At 42.9% G+C, this 20,414-nt stretch overlaps 1 protein-coding gene across 1 annotated transcript in view; it reads right to left on the bottom strand.

The window, feature by feature from the left end:
• The window catches only part of GAB4 (GRB2 associated binding protein family member 4), a 57,305-nt gene that overhangs the window by 22,704 nt on the left and 14,187 nt on the right, over positions 1–20,414 (bottom strand). The window contains exons 2-3 of the mRNA XM_050746054.1: positions 16,313–16,619; positions 12,358–12,565 (exon numbers count right to left, since the gene is read on the bottom strand). Of these exons, the coding sequence (XP_050602011.1) occupies positions 12,358–12,565; positions 16,313–16,619 (515 nt within the window). The remainder of the gene's footprint in view (positions 1–12,357; positions 12,566–16,312; positions 16,620–20,414) is intronic.

The following is a 20,414-nucleotide window of genomic DNA, read 5'->3' as shown; positions in this document are numbered from 1 at the left end:
AGGGTAAGCCAAAGCAGGATGGGGCATCACCTCACCAGGGAAGCTCAAAGGGTTGGGTAATCCCTCCCCTTAGCCAAGGGAAGATGACAGGGACTGCGCTGTGAGGAATGGTGCATTCTGGCCCAGATACTACACTTTTCCCATGGTCTTCACAACCCACAGACCAGGAGATTCCCTCGGGTGCCTACACAACCAGGGCCCTGGGTTTCAAGCACAAAACTGGGCAGCCATTTGGGCAGACTCCGAGCTAGCTGCAGGAGTTTTTTCTACACCCCAGCAGTGCCTGGAATGCCAGAGAGACAGAACTGTTCACTCCCCTGAAAATGGGGCTAAAAGCCAGGGAGCCAAGTGGTTTAGCTCAGCGGATCCCACTCCCATGGAGACCAGCAAGCTAACATCCACTGGCTTGAAATTCTCACTGCCAGCAGTCTGAAGTCAACCTGGGATACTCAAGCTTGGTTGGGGAAGGGGCATCCACTATTACTGAGGCATAAGTAGGTGGTTTTTCCCTCACAGTGTAAACAAAGCCTTCAGAAGTTCGAACTGGGCGAAGCCCACCATAGCTCGGCAAAGCCACGGTGGCCAGACTGCCTCTCTAGATTCTTCCTCTCTGGGTAGGGCATCTCTGAAAGAAAGGCAGCAGCTCCAGTCAGGGGCTTATAGATAAAACGCCCGTCTGCCTGGGACAGAGCACCTGGGGGAAGAGGCAGCTGTGGGTGCAGTTTCAGCAGACTTAAACGTTCTGCCTGTGGCTCTGAAGAAAGCAGCATGTCTCCCAGTACAGCTCCCGAGCCCTGCTAAGGGATAGACTGCCTCCTCAAGTGGGTCCCTGTCCCCTGTCCCTCCTGACTGGAGACACCTCCCAGCAGGGGTCAACAGACACCTCATACAGGAGAGCTCCAGCTGGCATCTGCCAGGTGCCCCTCTGAGACGAAACTTCCAGAGCAAGGAACAGGCATCAATCTTTGCTGTTCTGCAGTCTCCACTTGTGATAACCAGGCGAACAGGGTCTGGAGTGGACCTCCAGCAAACTCCAGTAGAGCTGTAGCAGCGGGGCCTGACTGTTAGAAGGAAAACTAACAAACAGAAAGGAATAGCATCAACAAAAAAAATCCACACAAAAACCCCATCTGAAGATCACCAACATCAAAGATCAAAGGTAGACAAATCGACGAAGATGAGGAAAAAATAGTGCAAAAAGGCTGAAAAACCAGAACACCGCTTTTCCTCCAAAGGATCACAACTCCTCGCCAGAAAGGGAACAAAACTGCACTGAGAATGAGTTTGATGAACGGACAGAAGTAGGCTTCAAAAGGTGGGTAATAACTCCTCTGAACTAAGCAGCATGTTCCAACCCAAAGCAAGGAAGCTAAGAACCTTGATAAAAGGTTACAGGAATTGATAACTAGAATAACCAGTTCAGAGAAGAAAATAAATGACCTGATGGAGCTGAAAAACACAGCATGAGAACTTCATGAAAAATACACAAGTATCAATAGCCAAATCCATCAGGCAGAAGAAAGGATATCAGAGATTGAAGATCAACTTAATGAAATAAGCATGAAGATGAGATTAGAGAAGAAAGAATTAAAAAAAATAGGCAAAGCCTCAAAGAAATATGGGACTACATGAAAAGACCAAGCTATGTTTGATTGGTGTACATGAAAATGACAGAGAAAATGGAACCAAGTTGGAAAACACTCTTCAGGATACTATCTGGGAGAATTTCCCCAACATAGCAAGACAAGCCAACATTCAAATTCAGGAAATACAGAGAACATCACCAAGATACTCCTCGAGAAGAGCAACACCAAGACACATAATTGTCAGATTCAGCAAGGTTGAAATGAAGGAAAAAATGCGAAGAGCAGCTAGAGAGAAAAGTTGGGTTACCCACAAAGGGAAGCCCGTCAGACTAAGAGCAGATCTCTGCATAAACCCACAACCCAGAAGAGAGAAGGGGCCAATATTCAACATGCCTAAAGAAAAGAATTTTCAACTCAGAATTTCATATGCAGCCAAACAAAGCTTCATAAGTGAAGGAGAAATAAATTTCTTTACAGACAAGCAAATGCTGAGAAATTCTGTCACCACCATGCCTGCCTTACAAGAGCTCCTGAAGGAAACACTAAATATGGAAAGGAAAAACCAGTACCAGCCACTGCAAAAACATACCAAAATGTAGAGACCATCGACTCTATGAAGAAACTGCATCAACTAACAGGCAAAATAACCAGCTAGCATCATAATAACAAGATCAAATTCACACATAACAATATTAACCTTAAATGTAAATGGGCTAAATGCCCCAATTAAAAGACACAGACTGGCAAATTGGATAAAGAGTCAAGACCCATCAATGTGCCGTATTCAGGAGACCCATCTCACATGCAAAGACACAGATACGCTCAAAATAATAGGATGAAGGAAGATTTACCAAGCAAATGGAAAGCAAAAAAAGCAGGGGTTGCAATCCTAGCCTCTGATAAAACACACTTTAAACCAAGAAAAATCAAAAGAGACAAAGAGGGCATTACATAATGGTAAAGGGATCAATTCAACTAGAAGAGCTAACTATCCTAAATATATATGCACCCAATACAGGCACACCCAGATTCATAAAGCAAGTTCTTCTAGACCTACAGAGAGACTTAGACTCTGACACGATAACAGTGGGAGACTTTAACACCTCACTGTCAATATCAGATTGATGAGACAGAAAATTAACAAGGATATTCAGGACTGGAACTCAGTTCTGGAACAAGCATACCTAATAGACATCTACAGAACTCTCCACCCCAAATCAATAGAATATACATTCTTCTCAGCACCACATAGCACTCACTTATTCTAAAATTGACCACATAATTGGAAGTAAAACACTCCTCAGCAAACACAAATGAATGGAAATCATAACAAACAGGCTGACAGACCATATTGCAATCAAATTAGAACTCAGGATTAAGAAACTCACTCAAAAACGCACAACTACATGGAAACCGAACAACCTGCTCCTGAATTTATTTACTGGATAAATAACGAAAATAAGGCAGAAATAAATAAGTTCTTTGAAACCAATGAGAACAAAGACACAACGTACCACAATCTCTGGGACACAGCTAAAGCAATGTTCAGAGGGAAATTTATAGCACTAAATGCCCACAACAGAAAGCTGGAAAGATCTAAAATTGACACCCTAACATCTAGAGAAGGAAGTGCAAACAAATTCAAAAGCTAGCAGAAGACAAGAAATAACTAAGATCAGAGCACAGCTGAAGGATATAGAGACACAAAAAGCCTTTCAAAAAATTGATGAATCTAGGAACTGGTTTTGGAAAAGATTAACAAATTAGATAGACCTCTAGCCAGACTAATAAAAAGAAAAGAGAGAAGAATCAAACAGACACAATAAAAAAAATGATAAAGGGGATAACACCAGTGATCCCACGGAAATACAAACTACCATCAAAGAATACTATAAACACCTCTAAGCAAATAAACTAGAAAATCTAGAAGAAATAGGCAAATTCCTGGACACAAACACCATCCCAAGACTAAACCAGAAAAAGTAAAATCCCTGAAGAGACTAATAACAAGTTCTGAAATTGAGGCAGTAATTAAACACTACCAACCAAAAAGAGCCCAGGACCAGATGGATTCACAGCCGAATTCTAGCACAGGCACAAAGAGGAGCTGATATCATTCCTTCTGAAACTATTCCAAAAAACAGAAAAAGATGGACTACTCCCTAACTCATTTTTTGAGGCCAGCATCATCCTGACACCAAAATCTGGCAAAGACACACAAAGAAAGAAAATTTCAGTTCAATATCCCTGATGAAGATTGATGCGAAAATCTACAATAAAATACTGGCATATTGAACTTAGCAGCACACTAAAAAGCTTATCCACCATGATCAAGCCGGCTTCATTCCTGGGATGCAAGGCTGGTTTAACATACGCAAATCAATAAATGTAATCCATCACATAAACAGAACCAATGACAAAAACCGCATGATTATCTCAACAGATGCAGAAAAGGCCTTCGATAAAATTCAACACTGTTTCGTGCTAAAAACTCTCAATAAACTAGGTATTGATGGAACATATCTCAAAATAATAAGAGCTATTTATGACAAACCCACAGCCAATATCATATTAAATGGGCAAAAGCTGGAAGCATTCCCTTTGAAAACTGGCACAAGACAAGGAAGCCCTCTCTCACCACTCCTACTCAACATAGTATTGGAAGCTGTGGCCAGGGCAATCAGGCAAGAGAAAGAAATAAAAGTATTCAATTAGGAAGAGAGGAAGTCAAGTTGTCTCTGTTTGCAGATAACATGATTGTATATTTAGAAAATCCCATCGTCTCAGTCCAAAATCTCCTTAAGCAGATAAGCAACTTCAGTAAAGTCTCAGAATACAAAATCCATGTGCAAAAATCACAAGCATTCCTATACACCAATAACAGACAAACAGCCAAATCCTGAGTGAACTCCCATTCACAACTGCTTCAAAGAGAATAGAATGCCTAGAAATAGAACTTACAAGGGATGTGAAGGACCTCTTCAAGGAGAACTACAAACCACTCACTGCTCAAGGAAATAAGACAGGACACAAACAAATGGAAAAACATTCCATGCTCGTGGATAGGAAGAATCAATATTGTGAAAATGGCCGTACTGCCCAAAGAAATTTGCAGATTCAAGGCTATTCCCATCAAACTACTTTCTTCACAGAATTAGACTTTCTTCACAGAATTAGAAAAATCTACTTTAAATTTCATATGAAACCAAAAAAGAGCCCGTATTGCCACGACAGTCCTAAGCAAAAAGAACAACCTGGCAGCATCATGCTACCTGACTTCAAGCTATACTATGAGGCTACAGGCACCAAAACAGCATGGTACTGGTACCAAAACAGAGATATAGACCAATGGAACATAACAGAGGCCTCAGAAATAACCACACATCTACAACCATCTGATCTTTGACAAACCTGACAAAAACAAGCAATGGGGACAGGATTCCCTGTTTAATAAATGGTGTTGGGAAAATTGGATAGCCATATGCAGAAAACTGAAACTGGATCCCTTCCTTACACCTTATGCAAAACTTAACTCAAGGTGGATTAAAGACTTAAAAGTAAGATCTAAAACCATAAAAATCATGGGGAAAAAAAACTAGGCAATACTATTAAGCAAACAGGCATGGGCAGAGACTTCATGACTAAAGCACCAAAATCTATGGCAACAAAAGCCAAAATTGACAAATAGGATTAATTAAGCTAACCAGCTTCTGCACAGCAAAAGAAACTATCATCAGAGTGAACAGTCAACCAACAGAATGGGAGAATATTTCTGCAATCTATCCATCTGACAAAGGGCTAATACCCAGAATCTACAAAGAACTTAAACAAATTTACAAGAAAAATCCAAACAATCCCATCAAAAAGGGGCCGAAGGATATGAACAGGTGCTTCTCAGAGGAAGACATTTATGTGGCCAACAAACATATGAAAAAAGCTCATCATCACTGGTCATTAAAGAAATGCAAATCAAAACCACAACAAGATACCATCTCATGCCAGTTAGAATGGTGATCATTAAAAAGTCAGGAAACAACAGATGCTGGAGAGGATTTGGAGAAATAGGAACATTTTTACACTGTTGGTGGGAGTGTAAATTAGTTCAACCGTTGTGAAACACAGTGTGGCGATTCCTCAAGGATCTACAACTAGAAATACCATTTGACCTAGCAATCCTATTACTGGGTATATACCCAAAGGATTACAAATCATTCTACTAGAAAGACACATGCACTCGTATGTTTACTGCAGCACTATTCACAACAGCAAAGACTTGGAACCAACACAATGCCCCTCAATGATAGACTGGATAAAGAAAATGCAGCACATATATACCATGGAATACTATGCAGCCATAAAAAGGAATGAGTTCACATCTTTGGCAGGGACATGAATGAAGCTGGAAACCATTATTGTCAGCAAACTTACACTAGAACAGAAAACCAAACACCACATGTTCTCACTCATAAGTAGGAGGTGAACAATGAGACCACATGGACATAGGGAGGGAAACATCACACACCAGGGCCTGTCAAGAGGTGGGGAGATAGGGGAGGGATAGCATTAGGAGAAACACTTAATGTAGATGACAGGTTGATGGATGCAGGAAACCACTATGGCATGTGTATACCTACGTAACAAACCTGTGTGTTCTGCACATGTATCCCAGAATTTAAAATATAATAAAAATAACTAAATAAATATAAAATAAAATATAGTGTGGGGTAGAAAAAAACTAAATGATGCCCCTTAAAAAAGTAGAAAAGTAAGAAAAAAACAAACCCCAAATTAGAAGGAAATAAATATTACAGTTCAGAGCAGAAATAAATAAAATTTAGAGTGAATAAAATATCAATGAAACAAAAACTTTGTTTTTTTGAAAAGATAAACAAAATTGAAATCCTTTAGCTAGATTAACAAAAAAATGAGTCAAGCCTTAAATAAAATTAGAGACAAAAAGGAGACATTACATCTGATAAGACAAAAATTCAAAGGACCATCAGAGATTATTATGAGCAACAATATGCCAAAAATTGGAAAACCTGGAAGATACGGATTAATTCCTACACAAATACAACCTAGCAACGTTGAATCATGAAAATCTTATATTTGGGAAAACTTAAAAATGCCAAAAGGTTGTTGGAATGGATAAACTCAGCAAAGATGCAGAATACAAAATCAATGTGTAAAAATCAGTAGTATTTCTATATGTCAACAGCAAAGTATAAAAAAGAAATTAAGAAAGCAATCCCATTTACAGTAGCTACAAAAAAATACTTAGAAATAACCTTAAAGAAGTAAAAGATCTCAACAACGAAACTATAAAATGCTTATTAAAAAAATTAAAAAGGACACGAAAATGGAACAATATTCCATGATCATGATTATAAAAATTAATATTGTTAAAATGTTCATACTACCTAAAGAAATCTGCAGAATCAATGCCTATCAAAATACCATTCAGTATTCTCTATGGAAATAGAAACAAAAATTCTAAAAGTTATATGAAACCACACAAGAATCAGAACAACCAAAGCAACCCTGAGCAAAAAGAACAAAACTGGAGGAATCATATTACCTGACTTCTGTCGGGGAAAATCTGAGTGTTGGGAAAAAAGCTGAGGCAGGGCTTGCATGTCTGAAATAATGTAAAAGAGTCTTGGAACATGTCCAGGGTCCAGGGTCTAAAACCCCTCTTGGCCTTTGCAACACCAAGTTCTGTGCCAAAGGGTGGAAGGCTGCCCTGCCACACCATAATCTAAGTCCAAGGCATAAAACCCCTCGTGGCTTGGATAGAATCCAGGACTCAGGGCATAAAACCCCTAGTGGCCTCTGGAAAGTGTCTAGACTTGGTGGCTCCTTGCTTCTAGCCCTCCCAGGCTCATAGATTGATTGTATCTTAAACTAGAAGAACATGTTTCCCATTATCTCAAGTAGCAGAACATGTTCTGTATGCTTCAAAGAAAATGCTAAACCATCACAGCTGTAGATCATGCCCTTGACGCATCGCTACCTTTCAATCCCCACATCCTCACCACCTGTTTCTTTGTTTGATCACCAACAAATAGCATGGGCTCCCAGAGCTTGGGACCTTTGCACCCTCCATACTAGCATTGGCCCCCTGGTCCCACCTTCACTCTTAACTTGTCTTTTCTCAATCCTTTGACTCCGCCAGACTTCGTAGCCCCCATGGCCTGGTGTTGGGTCTTATCATCCCAACACTATCTAAAGAAACCTGCAGAGTCAATGCCTATCAAAATACCATTCTGTATTCTCTACAGAAATAGAAACAAAAACTCTAAAATTTTTGTGAAACCACACAAGAATCAGAACAGCCAAAGCAACTCTGAGCAAAAAAGAACAAAACTGGAGGACTCATATTACCTGACCTCAAAATATACTACAAAGCTATAACCAAAACAGCATGGCACTGACTTAAAAATGGACATACAGGCCAGTGGAACAGAATACAGATGCCAGAAACAAATTCATGCATTTACAGTCAACTCATTTTCAAAAAAGATGCCAAGAGTATACACTGGGGAAAGAATAGTCTCTTCAATAAATGGTGCTAGGAAAAATAAATATCCACGTGAATGTATGAATGAAACTAGAGCCCTATCTCTCACTCTATACAAAAATCAACTCCAGATTGATTAAACATGTAAATGTAAGACCTGAAACCATGAAACATCTAGAAGAAAACATTGAGAAAACACTTCAAAACACTGGTCTAGCCTTTAAAAACGTTCTTGCGTAAGACCTCAAATGCACAAGTAATCAAAGCAAAAACTACAAATGGGATTATATCAAGCTAAAAAGCTTCTATACAGCAAAGGGAAAAATTAACAAAGTGAAGAGACAATCTATGCAATCGGAGAAAGTATTTTCAAACTATTCATCCAATAAGAAATTAATAGAATATATAAGGAACTCAAACAACTCAATGGACAAAAAATCAAATAATCAGATTACAAAATGGACAAAAGATCTGGACAGACATTTCTTCAAAGAAGACATCCAAATGGCCAACAGGTAAATGAAAAAATTATCAACATCACTAGTCATTAGAAAAATGCAAATCAAAACCACAATGAGATATCATCTCCCCCAGTTAAAATGGCTATTATCAAAAAGATAATAACAAATGCTGGCAAGGGCATGGAGAAATGGGAACACTCTATATATTCCTTGTAGGAATGTAAATTAGCACAGCCACTATGGAAAACAGTATGAAGGTTCCTCAAAAAACTAAAACCAGAACTACCGTGTGATCCGGCAATCTCACTGCTGAATAGATATCCAACATCTGTATTATCTTGAGGTTCACATCTATGTCTTCCAATTAGAACTGGTTACATTCTACTGGTTCTCCGTAAGCTGAGAAATTGTGAATAGCATCCTGAATGTTGTGCATGTTGTGTTTTGTGTAGACTGTGGGTTGCCATAATCCTTGGGAGAATGTTGATGTTTTGGATTCTGCAGAAAATCAAGCTGGTTAGGTTGAGACTGCAAGTTCCATCTCTCCTACGTGTGGTAGTTCCAAGCTGTGCTCAGTTCATATAGCTCTGTTACAGTGTTTTGGGACTTTCCACACATGTCTAGCTCAAGGTGAGCATAAGACTTTGGTGGTTTCATGCTCAGAATTAGCAGATCCCTTCTCCAGCTCACTCTGCTCTAGAATCCTTTCCAGCTCCACTGGGCTCTTTTCTGGTTCCTCTACCTAGAAAGACGGGGTTTCCAGGAAAGTTCTAACCACTGGCCCCACTGTGTTGCTTTGTGTGGGCGCACCCTGGAGGCAAATCCATGGAAGACAGAAAATTGACCTCTGCATATTCACTGCTCCAAGTTTTTCTCCAGTCCACTCTCTGCCTCCTTTCATTTACTTCCCAGGGTCTTTGGGTAATCATACTTTGTATGTGTCCAGAGTTTTAATCTGTGATCTGGGAAGGATATCCTGCAGTGGGTCTGCCACCACAGTGGAGCTGGAATTTCTAAGTCCTTTTCCAGAGTCCCTGTATCTCTCCCAAAATCCATCATCTCTTCACCCATTATGTACATTTTTTGCCCATAGATTTAAAAAGTTAACATACTTATTTTAAAGTCTTTGTAGGCTAGCTCCAAAATCTGGGTCTATTCTGGTTTGTTTCTATGTACTGAGTTCTCTAAACTGTGGGTCAACTGTTACCATTTACTCATACGGCTAGTAATTTTTCATCACACACTGAATATCTGGGATCTGTTCTAGGAAAAGCCACAGAAATTGAATCTCAGTTCTTTCAAGAGTCAAATCTGTTCCAGTTCCTGCCAGAGTTTTAATTGTTCTTCAGTGCCTTCAAACAGTTGTTTTTTAATGTCTCAGTTTCTAACTGTTCAGTAATTTAGTATGATGCAAGCTATGCCACTACCATTAGAAACAATATCATCTTTCAGGACTTAAGAAAGCTTCCTTCCCATTTTCCATCTCCCCTTGCAATCTGGCAAACAGTGTTTGAACTTTTCTGAAGAAACTACCCTGAAATATTGCTCATTGCCCTCTCACTCCCTCATCCACACAAGCGAAAACAAAGAGAGAAGACAGCACAGCCTGGCCAAGGGCCTGTGGCAGTGCTGTTCCCAAGCCGTAGACAGTTCTTTCTCCTCCACTGTGCCATCTCACTACAGCACACGACCATCAAACACTGATCATGTACTGATGCAGACGTACTACATGCCTTGCCTTGTGTCCTCAGAGCATCTTAACACGGAAATCCGTAACACAACCTCCATAACATCCAGAACATCTTAACATGGAAATCCATTAACATGAGGCAGACAGCCCCAAATGCTGGGAGAGAGAACATAAAAAACTGCTGTGGTGATTCAAAGAAACCAACTCCTGCTGGTAAGACTAACAGGAATTTCACAGAGGAGGAAGGAATGCAGAAAGTGGACCCTCACTGCTCATGCAGGCAGAGACATTTATGTGTCTGTCTCCTTTTGCTTCAGCTGTGTCACTGGAGTACAGGTGGTAGTGGCTGTTAGTATACCAAGCCTTCTACATAAAGTGTGTCCTGCAGATGAGCTGCACTGGTAACCTCAGTCCGTGTCAGCAAGGTTCACTGATGAAAACAAGCATCTCAGCAAGCTCACTAAGTGTTCTATGTGCATGTGAAAGCGTGAAGGGCACCAACACGAAGCACTGTGTCTTTTACAAGAATGACTGTAAGACCTCCCTTCTCTCTGTCCAGGCATTCATACATGCAGTAGAGGGAAATGGGCACAGAGAGAACCACAGGTAACATGGACTGAGCTTCTGCCACTGTGCACCTCATGTGTGTTCTGCCACCTTACACCCATCCGCCCTTGAGTTAGTCATTTCCATTCTGAAGATAAGGAAGTTGAAGGTCAAAGAGGTTAAATAAGTGGCCTAAGATAACAAGAAAAGTGGCAGAACCTGAATTTGAAGCCATATCTGGCTGATGCCAAACCTGTGCCATGCTTTCCATTGCACTGTACTGCCTGTCCCTGGTCTGGGACTCAGGAGAGGCAGGTACTGGTGTGGTTCTGCCACTAACTAGTTCACTGATCTTGGTTAATTCTTTTATCTTTCTAGAACACAGATCTTCATGTATCAGTTGATGAAGGTGGAACTGCTGAAAGTTCACAAATGAAGGAATAGCGTTGCTTCAGGAAAATGGCTGATGGAACCAGCCTTCAGATTGAGTGTTGGAGCCCCTGCTGTGTTACAGAAAAAGAATTAGAAAACCAGGAGTGCAGCAAAGTGTGAGACAAAGAGTTCAGGACAGATGTGAGGGCACCTGGGTTCTAGTCCCTCCTCTACCATTTGATAGCTGTGAGCCTCAGCTGCTTCACCTATAAAATGGACATAAATGATCTTTCTAGCTATCTCTCATATGTTTGACTGGTTCCAGTGAGATTATGTACGAAAATATTCTCGGAGATGTCATGAAGTAATCTATTAACACAGGCATTTATCTGTCTGCCTTCATTTTCACAGCATGATTTAGGTATTTCTAAACTAACAAATCAAGGAATATGACTGTGATCTGTGTGCCATGGTGGCAACTGAGTACCAGCTCTGGTCAAGCCCATCCCCTCTGCACATTTGCCGGCCCTTACACTGGGAATTACAGGTGATAAAACTGGTGCAGGCTCTGCCCCTGTGAGACATCCAGTGGTGTCAGAGAAGCAGAGGTCATGGTTCCAGAGCAAGGAGTCCCTTGTGAAACCATCTGTGGTGATGGACATGCTGCCTATCTTTGCTAGTCACTTTGCTGGCTACTATAACTGAGAAACTGAACTCGAAATTTAATTTAATTTTAATTAGTTTAAATTTAAATAGCCATGACTGCAGCTACTGGGGAGCAGCACAGCTTAGAATTCAACTGAGCTGTGGATCTGTTCATCAATCTTAAGGTTTCATAGCTGTCCTCTTAAGGCCAACACATAAACTGACTTTGTTATTTACAGTTCTGAAACTCTAGCCACTAATCCTTTTTTCCCCAAAATCAAACAAAATTTTCATGGCATGATTTTCTATAATGGTAGGTTTCTTAGGAATCCAATTATCACTTTGTAGCAACATAAATAAAACCAATAAAATGTGAAGGCTACATAAACAAAAAATTAAATTTTGTTATGTATGTTTGCTAACCTGAAAGATACAATATTTTATGTCCTTCTCTTTGAAATTTAAAAAAAATCAGGGACTGAAAAGAACAAGACCTTGTGGGGGTCACTCCCCGCACTGGCTGTAGTGGTCCCCTACCTTACATGTCCTGCTTTCTGGCTGGCGTGCTGGTGCGAGCAGAGACACCCCCGAGGTGCAAGGATGGGCCAGATGGGCGGCACATGGTGAGACACAGGGGGTTCAGATGCAGGTTCTCGTTCTTGGGGGAGGTGCTGATGGGAGCGGCTGGGCTCAGCTGCAGAAGAGCAGGGGCCGTGACTGGCTGAGGAAATGTTTCCCAGGGAGCCTGTGAATGAAACAGGAAGGAAAGGCATCCTTGTCCTAAAGTGGGCTGCTAGAGGCAGAAACACATGCAGGCAGAGGCGATAATCCAGCCCCAGCACCCTTCCTCCCACATGCCCGCCCCTGTGTCCTCCCAGAGGAGGGCTGGGGCCTCCTGGCTATCCTGGCTGAGGAGCAGACGCTCTGCCTCTTTCCCACCCTACAGCAGCCTGGAAGCCTCATAGTGCCCTGGGCCATGACTGTGCCACTCCCAGATGGTGTGACTCCCCACAGTCCAGGAGTGTGGTCCAGGCTCCCAGGCAAGACAGCCCTTGCAGTGGTGAGTGCCACCACCTCCCTGCTCCACGGTGGCTCCTCTATCATGGCCTCCCTCAAAGCTAAGGCTGTCTGGGTCAAGTGAGGCTTGCCAACTGAAGCCGCATTCTTGGAAACCCCGCTTTCCTGCCTGTCCTTCCACAGCATCTCAGACTCCTGATGTGTTGGCAAGGAAGACAGGTATCATGGACAGGTGGTACTTTGCTGCACCCCAAGCCCAGCACACTGTTCATCTGGCTTGCTCCCTAGGACCTGTCCACACTCCTCAACAGAACCTACAAGGCCTTTCGCAGTCTGACCTGTTTCCTGCTTTCCTACACCCACAACCAAGGTATATGGTAGCATTGGTCATCCTGCACACACCAGCCTCTTTCAGGCTTCTTTGCTTTGGCTTATGCTGTTCCTTCTGCCTGGATTTCACTTCTACTCAAACTCACATGCAGACTTTAAGCCCTGCTCAAATATCATATTCTCTCTGAAACTTCCTGGACCAGCTTTCTTCTGGGTGTCACAGCACTTGGCCCATGTTCCCATTATATGCATGTTCCCATCCCATCATAGGCACTTCCTTGCCCAGTCCATGGGTTTTTGAGAACCGCAACTGATGCTGTTACCTCCATGGCCCAAGCATTCACCTAATAGAGGCCGGTTACATAGATAGTTTTTAGTTTGTGTTTGCAGAATAAATAAAAACATACTTTCAGCAATAAAAAATCCCAACAGCAAAACTTGTTCAAAAGAAATGAAGGTCTACAGGTGTAATTTTAAATGATGTGATCGCTAGTGGGGTTATGTTTGGGTGGTGTTGATGGTGGCCTTCTAAGCGTTCTTCAAGTCATATCAGAGGGGACAGAGTTCTCTTTCTGCCTCCCTGATATCTGGCCTATTTCTGGCTGTGCCACCTCATGGCCTGTAGCAGGAACCCCAGCTGGCTAATGCCCCTGAGTGTCTGCTGCTCTCCAGCTGTTTCTGATGCTGGGCAAGACAAGTTCTGCCAGTGAGCAACAGAAACATCTGACAGGGCTCTGGGAAAGATGGCTCTATTGATAGCTATGTGCACTCCAAGATGAGCTCCCATGCAGGTCTCCTGGTGAGTGGGATGTCTGCTAACAGAATCAATGGCCTTGCAGCTCCAAAAGACCTGCAAGATGAATGCTCTACCAGTGGAGGAGAAAGAGTCTATGCTAGGGGGCCAAGCAGCCACGGCACCAAGGATGAACGCAGCTGCTGCCCAGGGAGGGTGCAACAGGAAGCTCTGCCGAGCCTCTGCTCCTGCCATCTTGTTGGATCTGCTTCCTCTGCCTTCAATGGAGCTATTCTTCAGGATTCCGCTCTAGACCCTCCTCAGCCTCACCCTGACTCTGGATACTGCAGGATGATCCTGTCCTCCCACAGCCCCTGGTACCGCCTAAGTGATGGCAACGCTAAAATCTGAACCTGCAGCTCAGGCCTTTCTGGGGCTCCCTGCTGCAAGGCAGACACCCCAAAAGCAGGTGTCCCCAATGCTCCAAGTGAGCCCCTTGCATGCCTGTGTTCCCTCTAGGTGAGGCACATCAGCATGACTGTCCACTCCACTCTCCAAGCCAGAGCCCAGGCATCACTATGACTCTTCACTGTTTCTCACCAACCATGTCCTGTCTTTACGGCATTGCTCATGGAAAGCTCTTCCACAGTGCCCTGCATCCTTAAGATGACTCACAAAGCATTCTCTCTCTTTCTAAAACCATATTTCTGTCTATTTCTTCAACCAGTTTCTTGCCAGTAATTGCTCGTGTTTCAAATGGAATTCTTGTAAAACACCAACCTTTCTCTCATCGCCCCATACATTCAGCTCGAAACTCAGTGAGGGCAGAGATTTCATCTCTTTTGAAACGGTTTTGTTCTCAGAATCAAGCCCACTGTGTGATACAACCAGTATGTGTTGATCAAACAAAGGATGTAGCATAGTAAGGAACTACTCCCCTGGTGACAGTCACTGCTCCTCATTGCCCTCCCAATAAAGTCCAGGCACCTCAGTCTGGTAGGAAAGGCCACTTTTCCACAACCCACTCACCCTGTCCTGTCACCCCAAGCATCCTTCATGCCCCCAGTTGTATGTGTGGGCTGTGAGGATGAAAGAGTGACCCACCCTCACCTCCACAGCCCCTGTCTAGCACTCAGGCAGTAGAGTCCTATCCATGACCCAGAGTCCATTTATATGCAGACCTGGGGGTCTATCAGCACCAAGTCATGGCTATAAAACCGATCAGCTCTCTCAAAAGACCTATAGCTCCAGAAACATCCTTTCAAAGCAGTTCTGACAATAAACGTTGCCTGAAGAGTTCTTAAAATCAGACTGCTGTGTTTCGTCCCAGAGTTTCTGATTCAGTAAGTCTGGACTGGGGTGCAGACTGACTTACAAGAATGAATTACTTACTGACATTCTTACAAGAATGTACAGGTCTAACAAGTTCCCAGGTTATCCTGATGCTGATGAGCTAAGAATGGTTTTTACATTTTCAAAGGATTGTAACATTTTAAAAAAACAGGAATATAAAATAGAGACTATATGTGACCTTCAAAATCTAAAATATGTACAGGAAGTATCTGCTGAGCCCTAGACCCTTGCTACTCAAAATGAAGCTTTTCTTTTCAATTTTACCCTCCCAAAAAAGTGGGAAAGAGTGGAGCTTCCAAAAGACACTAATGCCTGGGTCCACCACTCAAAGATTTCTAGGTAACTCACTTGGCACAGGTCCTTGGCATCAACATTTTAAAAATGTCCCTCAATTCTGATGTGCAACCAGGTTCAAGAATGACCAATTTAGACCATATACCTGCCTCAGAAAAAAAAAAAAGAAAAAAGCCTGCTCCTTAACCTTCCTGGTGAGTAGAGGATGAGCCCGAACACATGTGAAGGAGCATTTCTGCAACTTAAAACTCATTTTTAAAAGCTGAACTACTCTTTTGTGAAGGTTATTAAAACCCAAGCATAACTCTGTATTTGCTCCTTTCACCTGTCCCCTCCTAAGTGATTATAAATCAGTAAGATTCACAAAGCACCCCTAAACAAACCCACCAAGGGTCAAGTGCAACTGTGCCAGGCGGTCTGAGGTAGGTGGGCCAGAACAGCCAGAGATGGACCAGTAGAGGGCGAAGGAGAGGTCTTCCCTAGGGGTGGCTGAGAGGCGACAGGGCAAAGGTGCTGAGAGGCGACAGGGCAAAGGTGCTGAGAGGCGACAGGGCAAAGGTGCTGAGAGCTCAGGGAAGGGGGAGAGGTGGAGGACTGAGGATGGTACTGATATCCAGGTATCAGAAGAAACACCCAAAACGCCTTTAGCTTCATCACGAGCCCAACACTTCTTGGCAGTGTTGGCAGCTAGAGCTGCCCTCCTTGCTGGAGATCAGAGGGCCTCATCTAGCCCCTCCTGAGACAGGGCTGTGTGTGCTCCCATACCTGTGCTTTCCTCAACCTGCCTGAAGCCACAGATCTGACAGATGCTCTGGACCCACTCGTTCATGTCCTCCCTGGTCTCAGCCACCAGGTAAAAGGTACGCTCACTGGTCTTGATGTCAAACATGTAGCCCTTCTGAATCTCCTTCTTGTTGAAGTTCAGAGTCACACCAACATCCAGCTGCTCACAGAGGTTCAGGTTGATGGTGCGCAGGGGATTCTTGGAGCCATCATTCTTGTAGTATTCCAGAACATCTGGGTCACTGCTAGTCTGGCCCCTCCGCAGGATAAACCAGCGTTTCCTCCAGGCCTAAATCCCACCAGGAAGGAGTAAGAAGAGGGGAAACATTCATTTGTTATTACCAAGCTTTTAACAGATCTAAGACATCACTAAGTTGAGGACGGGACTTGGACCTGCACTCAGCCTATGTCTCCCTTTCGGATTTCCCCAGAGTTTCAAAGGTGGAGAGTGACTTTGAATGCATTTTACCGCAGCATCTCACCATGTCAACAGAGTCTCATCACTACAAAATAACGTGCATTTCCACACTTTAGAGCAGGAGGTTGGGTGAGAACACTTTATAGCAACAATGTCATTAGGCTAGAACACTGACCTCAGTGCATAGCACTTTTAGACAGAGCAGAACTCTCAAAGCCACAACATCTTAGTTTATAGATGGGGACCTCCACTAAGCATGGTGAGTTGAAGCAACAGTGTCAGAAGCAGAAGTATTAGCAGTAAACAAGTAGCAGAAAAACATGTTTCCCAACTTTTAGTAAAATGTGCTTTTTACCATATCATGATGCTTTAGAAGAGTCACAGAAAAACCCTTCTAAAACTTCTCCCAAGCACAGGACTTCAGGATGCTTCTTTTTTTTTTTTTTTTTTTTTTTTTTGAGACGGAGTCTCGCTTTGTCACCCAGGCTGGAGTGCAGTGGCCGGATCTAGCTCACTGCAAGCTCCGCCTCCCGGGTTTACGCCATTCTCCTGCCTCAGCCTCCCGAGTAGCTGGGACTACAGGCGCCCACCACCTCGCCCGGCTAGTTTTTTGTATTTTTAGTAGAGACGGGGTTTCACCATATTAGCCAGGATGGTCTCGATCTCCTGACCTCGTGATCCGCCCGTCTCGGCCTCCCAAAGTGCTGGGATTACAGGCTTGAGCCACCGCGCCCGGCCGATAGGATGCTTCTTTTTTAAGGGACACAGTCTTACTCTGTCACTCAGGCTGGAGTGCAGTGGTGGCACAGTCACAGCTCACTGCACCCTCTAATTCCCGAGCTTAGGTAATCCTCCCACTTCAGCCTCCTAAGTAGCTGGGACTAGAGCACACGCCACCATACCTAGCTAATTCTTTAATATATTTTTCTGCAGAGATGGGGTCTCGCTATGTTGCCTACGCTCATCCTGAACTCCTGGCCTCATGTGATCCTCCTGCTGCTGCCTCCCAAAGCACTGAGAGGCTTTTTTTCCATCTTGTTCACTGCTGCATCCCTAGTACTTATAATAGTGTCTTGTACATGTTAAGTGCTCAGTATGTATTAGTGATCAGATAAACTCCTTACACTACTCCACCCCATAGAATTGAATGCATGATTACATTTTCTCTCAGGCTCTCTTCTTCCATCTCTTCAACAAGACTGAGTGATCCATGAGCAGACACCACATACAGGGATAAAAGACTACCCATGGTAGAGAACTGTGGATGAGTCTATGCTTCTCCACTGGCTCCAGGTGTGACTTTCCAGTAAGCCATTTACCTCTTTGGAGCTTGTCTCAGCTACTGGAATCACCACCACCACCCTGAGTACCTCATAGTTTTATTATGCAAATAAACCCAAACCACTTGGTATACAACCCTGAAGGACTACAGACACCAAGCATCGGGTTATTATCACAACTCTTTAGAACCCAGAAGACCTACACTCTAGGACTCCTACCACCTTTTCCCACTCACCTTTTATCCCTGTTATTCTCCCCCTTATCAAACTTCCTTTCCATGGCTCTAATATAATCACACCCTTGCTTCTGTCTCCATTCCTCTTACTTATCTGGCAAAACCACAGCCCCTGGCTAAGCCTAATGCTTTGCCTACTCCACCTGTTCCCATTCAGCTGTGAACAGCTGGAGAGAATTACATAACCATGCTGCCTGGTCTCACTTTAACTTCAAGGGGCCCTCATGTGGCCCAACGTCCTACCATATTTACCTAGTTCATGGCTTTCTCCTGCTGTTTTGCAACAACCTCTCAACTTCTCTCCCTTTAAACCTCCAACACCCCTATTTCTTTGTTTCTTATTCCATGAGAAAATATAAGCAATGCAAAGGGAATCCGCCTCCACACCCACCAGCCTGCCTGTGCCTATAGCCCTGGACCTTGTCACTGGGGAGCACAGAGTCTTCATCCATACTAAGGCCAACCTTCTTGCATTTGTGAACACCCTCTCGCTCACAAATGGACATCACCCCAACAGTTCTCCACCTCTACTAGGATCATTCCCATCAAGACACAAACTTCTCCCATCTTAGAAAAAAATTAAAAGTTTGGCTTTAGCCCACATTCTCTTCCAACTATGGCCCAGTTTTTCTACCCTCTTTACCTTAAAACTCTGAAGAGTTTCCTCACTGCTAATCTTCATTTCCTCTTCTCCTGTTTTGTGAAATCACTCTAATCAGGCTGTTCCCTTTCTGTACCACTAAAATGACTCAGGGAAGGTCCCAAAGACTTCATTGCTGCTATATCAACTCCTGGGCCTCACTTAATCTCCCAGCCCAATAAGCCTTGGATTGAAAAAGATTGAAGATTGAGGCACATTCAGACAGGATAGAGTTGAGGAACATAAAAATAAGTGCCACTTATTTACAGTCACCTTGCCCAGGCTGCTGCCTTCATGATTCTGTGTGTGCGTGGTGCAGGTGCATGTATATTATGAGCATAGCAAGTGTACTGTTACTACTCTAGCTGGCGTTTACTCTCATATATTGTGAGGGTTTTTATGCTACCGCATTATTTCAATTTTGTATAAATTATGCAGCTGTATTTCCATATATTAAGTTTATATGTTCACCTTAAATTCTGTGGTCTTGCTATATTCACCTAGTTCTGGGAAGGTTTTTTGAAGTAGATTTCTTAGAAGTTCCTGTATATCCAATCATGCCTTTTGAGAATAAAGACAATTTTACTTCATCTTTTACAATCTCTATGACTTTCATTTCTTTTTAATGCTTGTTACACTGACTAGACCCTTTGGTACAACACTGCATAAAAGTCATATGCACAGACATCCTTGCTTTGTTCATGATCTTAGGGCAAAACGTTCAGTATTTTATGATTAAGAATGATGTTAGCTATAGGTTCTTCATAGATACAACTAATTTTCTATGGTTTGTTGAAATTTGGTCAAATACTTTTTTGCGTCTATTCAGATGATCAGGTGATTTTTCTTCTTTATTCTCTTACTGTGATGAACTGCACTGGCCTGTTTTTAAATGTTAAGCCAACTTTGCATTCATTCTATAAACGCCTTGGTCATAAAGTGGCAGAGCAAGACTTCAAGCCCAGCAGCCTGGTTTCATGGGCTCTGCTTGTTCTCTCACCAATATTGCTTTACGTGTAGAATTTGGGCTGAGGCTAGGGGAGAGGGACAGTGATGACGATAGCTCTGCAAAGATAGTTGGGTGGATAATGGAATACAGTTTCCCAAATCTGTAAGCAGATCCTTGAAAGCTGTGGATTGCTCAGCTCCAGTCTTCATCCTCCCAATACTTTCTTCCAGTGCCTGTAATTTACTGGAAATCCTTCTGCATCCATGTTGTGCATCAATATCATTATACTCCCCAGAAGCACACTGCTGAAGTATTTCTTTTAGCATTTCTCATATTGTGGGTTGTCTGGTAACATACGGTCTTAGTTTGTTGTTGCTGTTTTCTATCTGATGCTCTGACAGTGTGTTGGTTTTGCCTTCATATTTTAAAGCAGAATTTTCCACTGGAGAATCTAGGATGATGGCACCACAGACTGTGTCATGGCCTGTGTTCTCCATGTCTTCATTTCCTCACCTGAGAAATGAGGACAACACTGTGCCTATGCTATCAGGCTGTTCTAAG

This window comes from Macaca thibetana, chromosome 10, assembly GCF_024542745.1.
Source record: "Macaca thibetana thibetana isolate TM-01 chromosome 10, ASM2454274v1, whole genome shotgun sequence".
NCBI classification, from domain to species: Eukaryota; Metazoa; Chordata; class Mammalia; order Primates; family Cercopithecidae; genus Macaca; species Macaca thibetana.
This window is presented reverse-complemented; position numbering and strand designations above follow the sequence as displayed.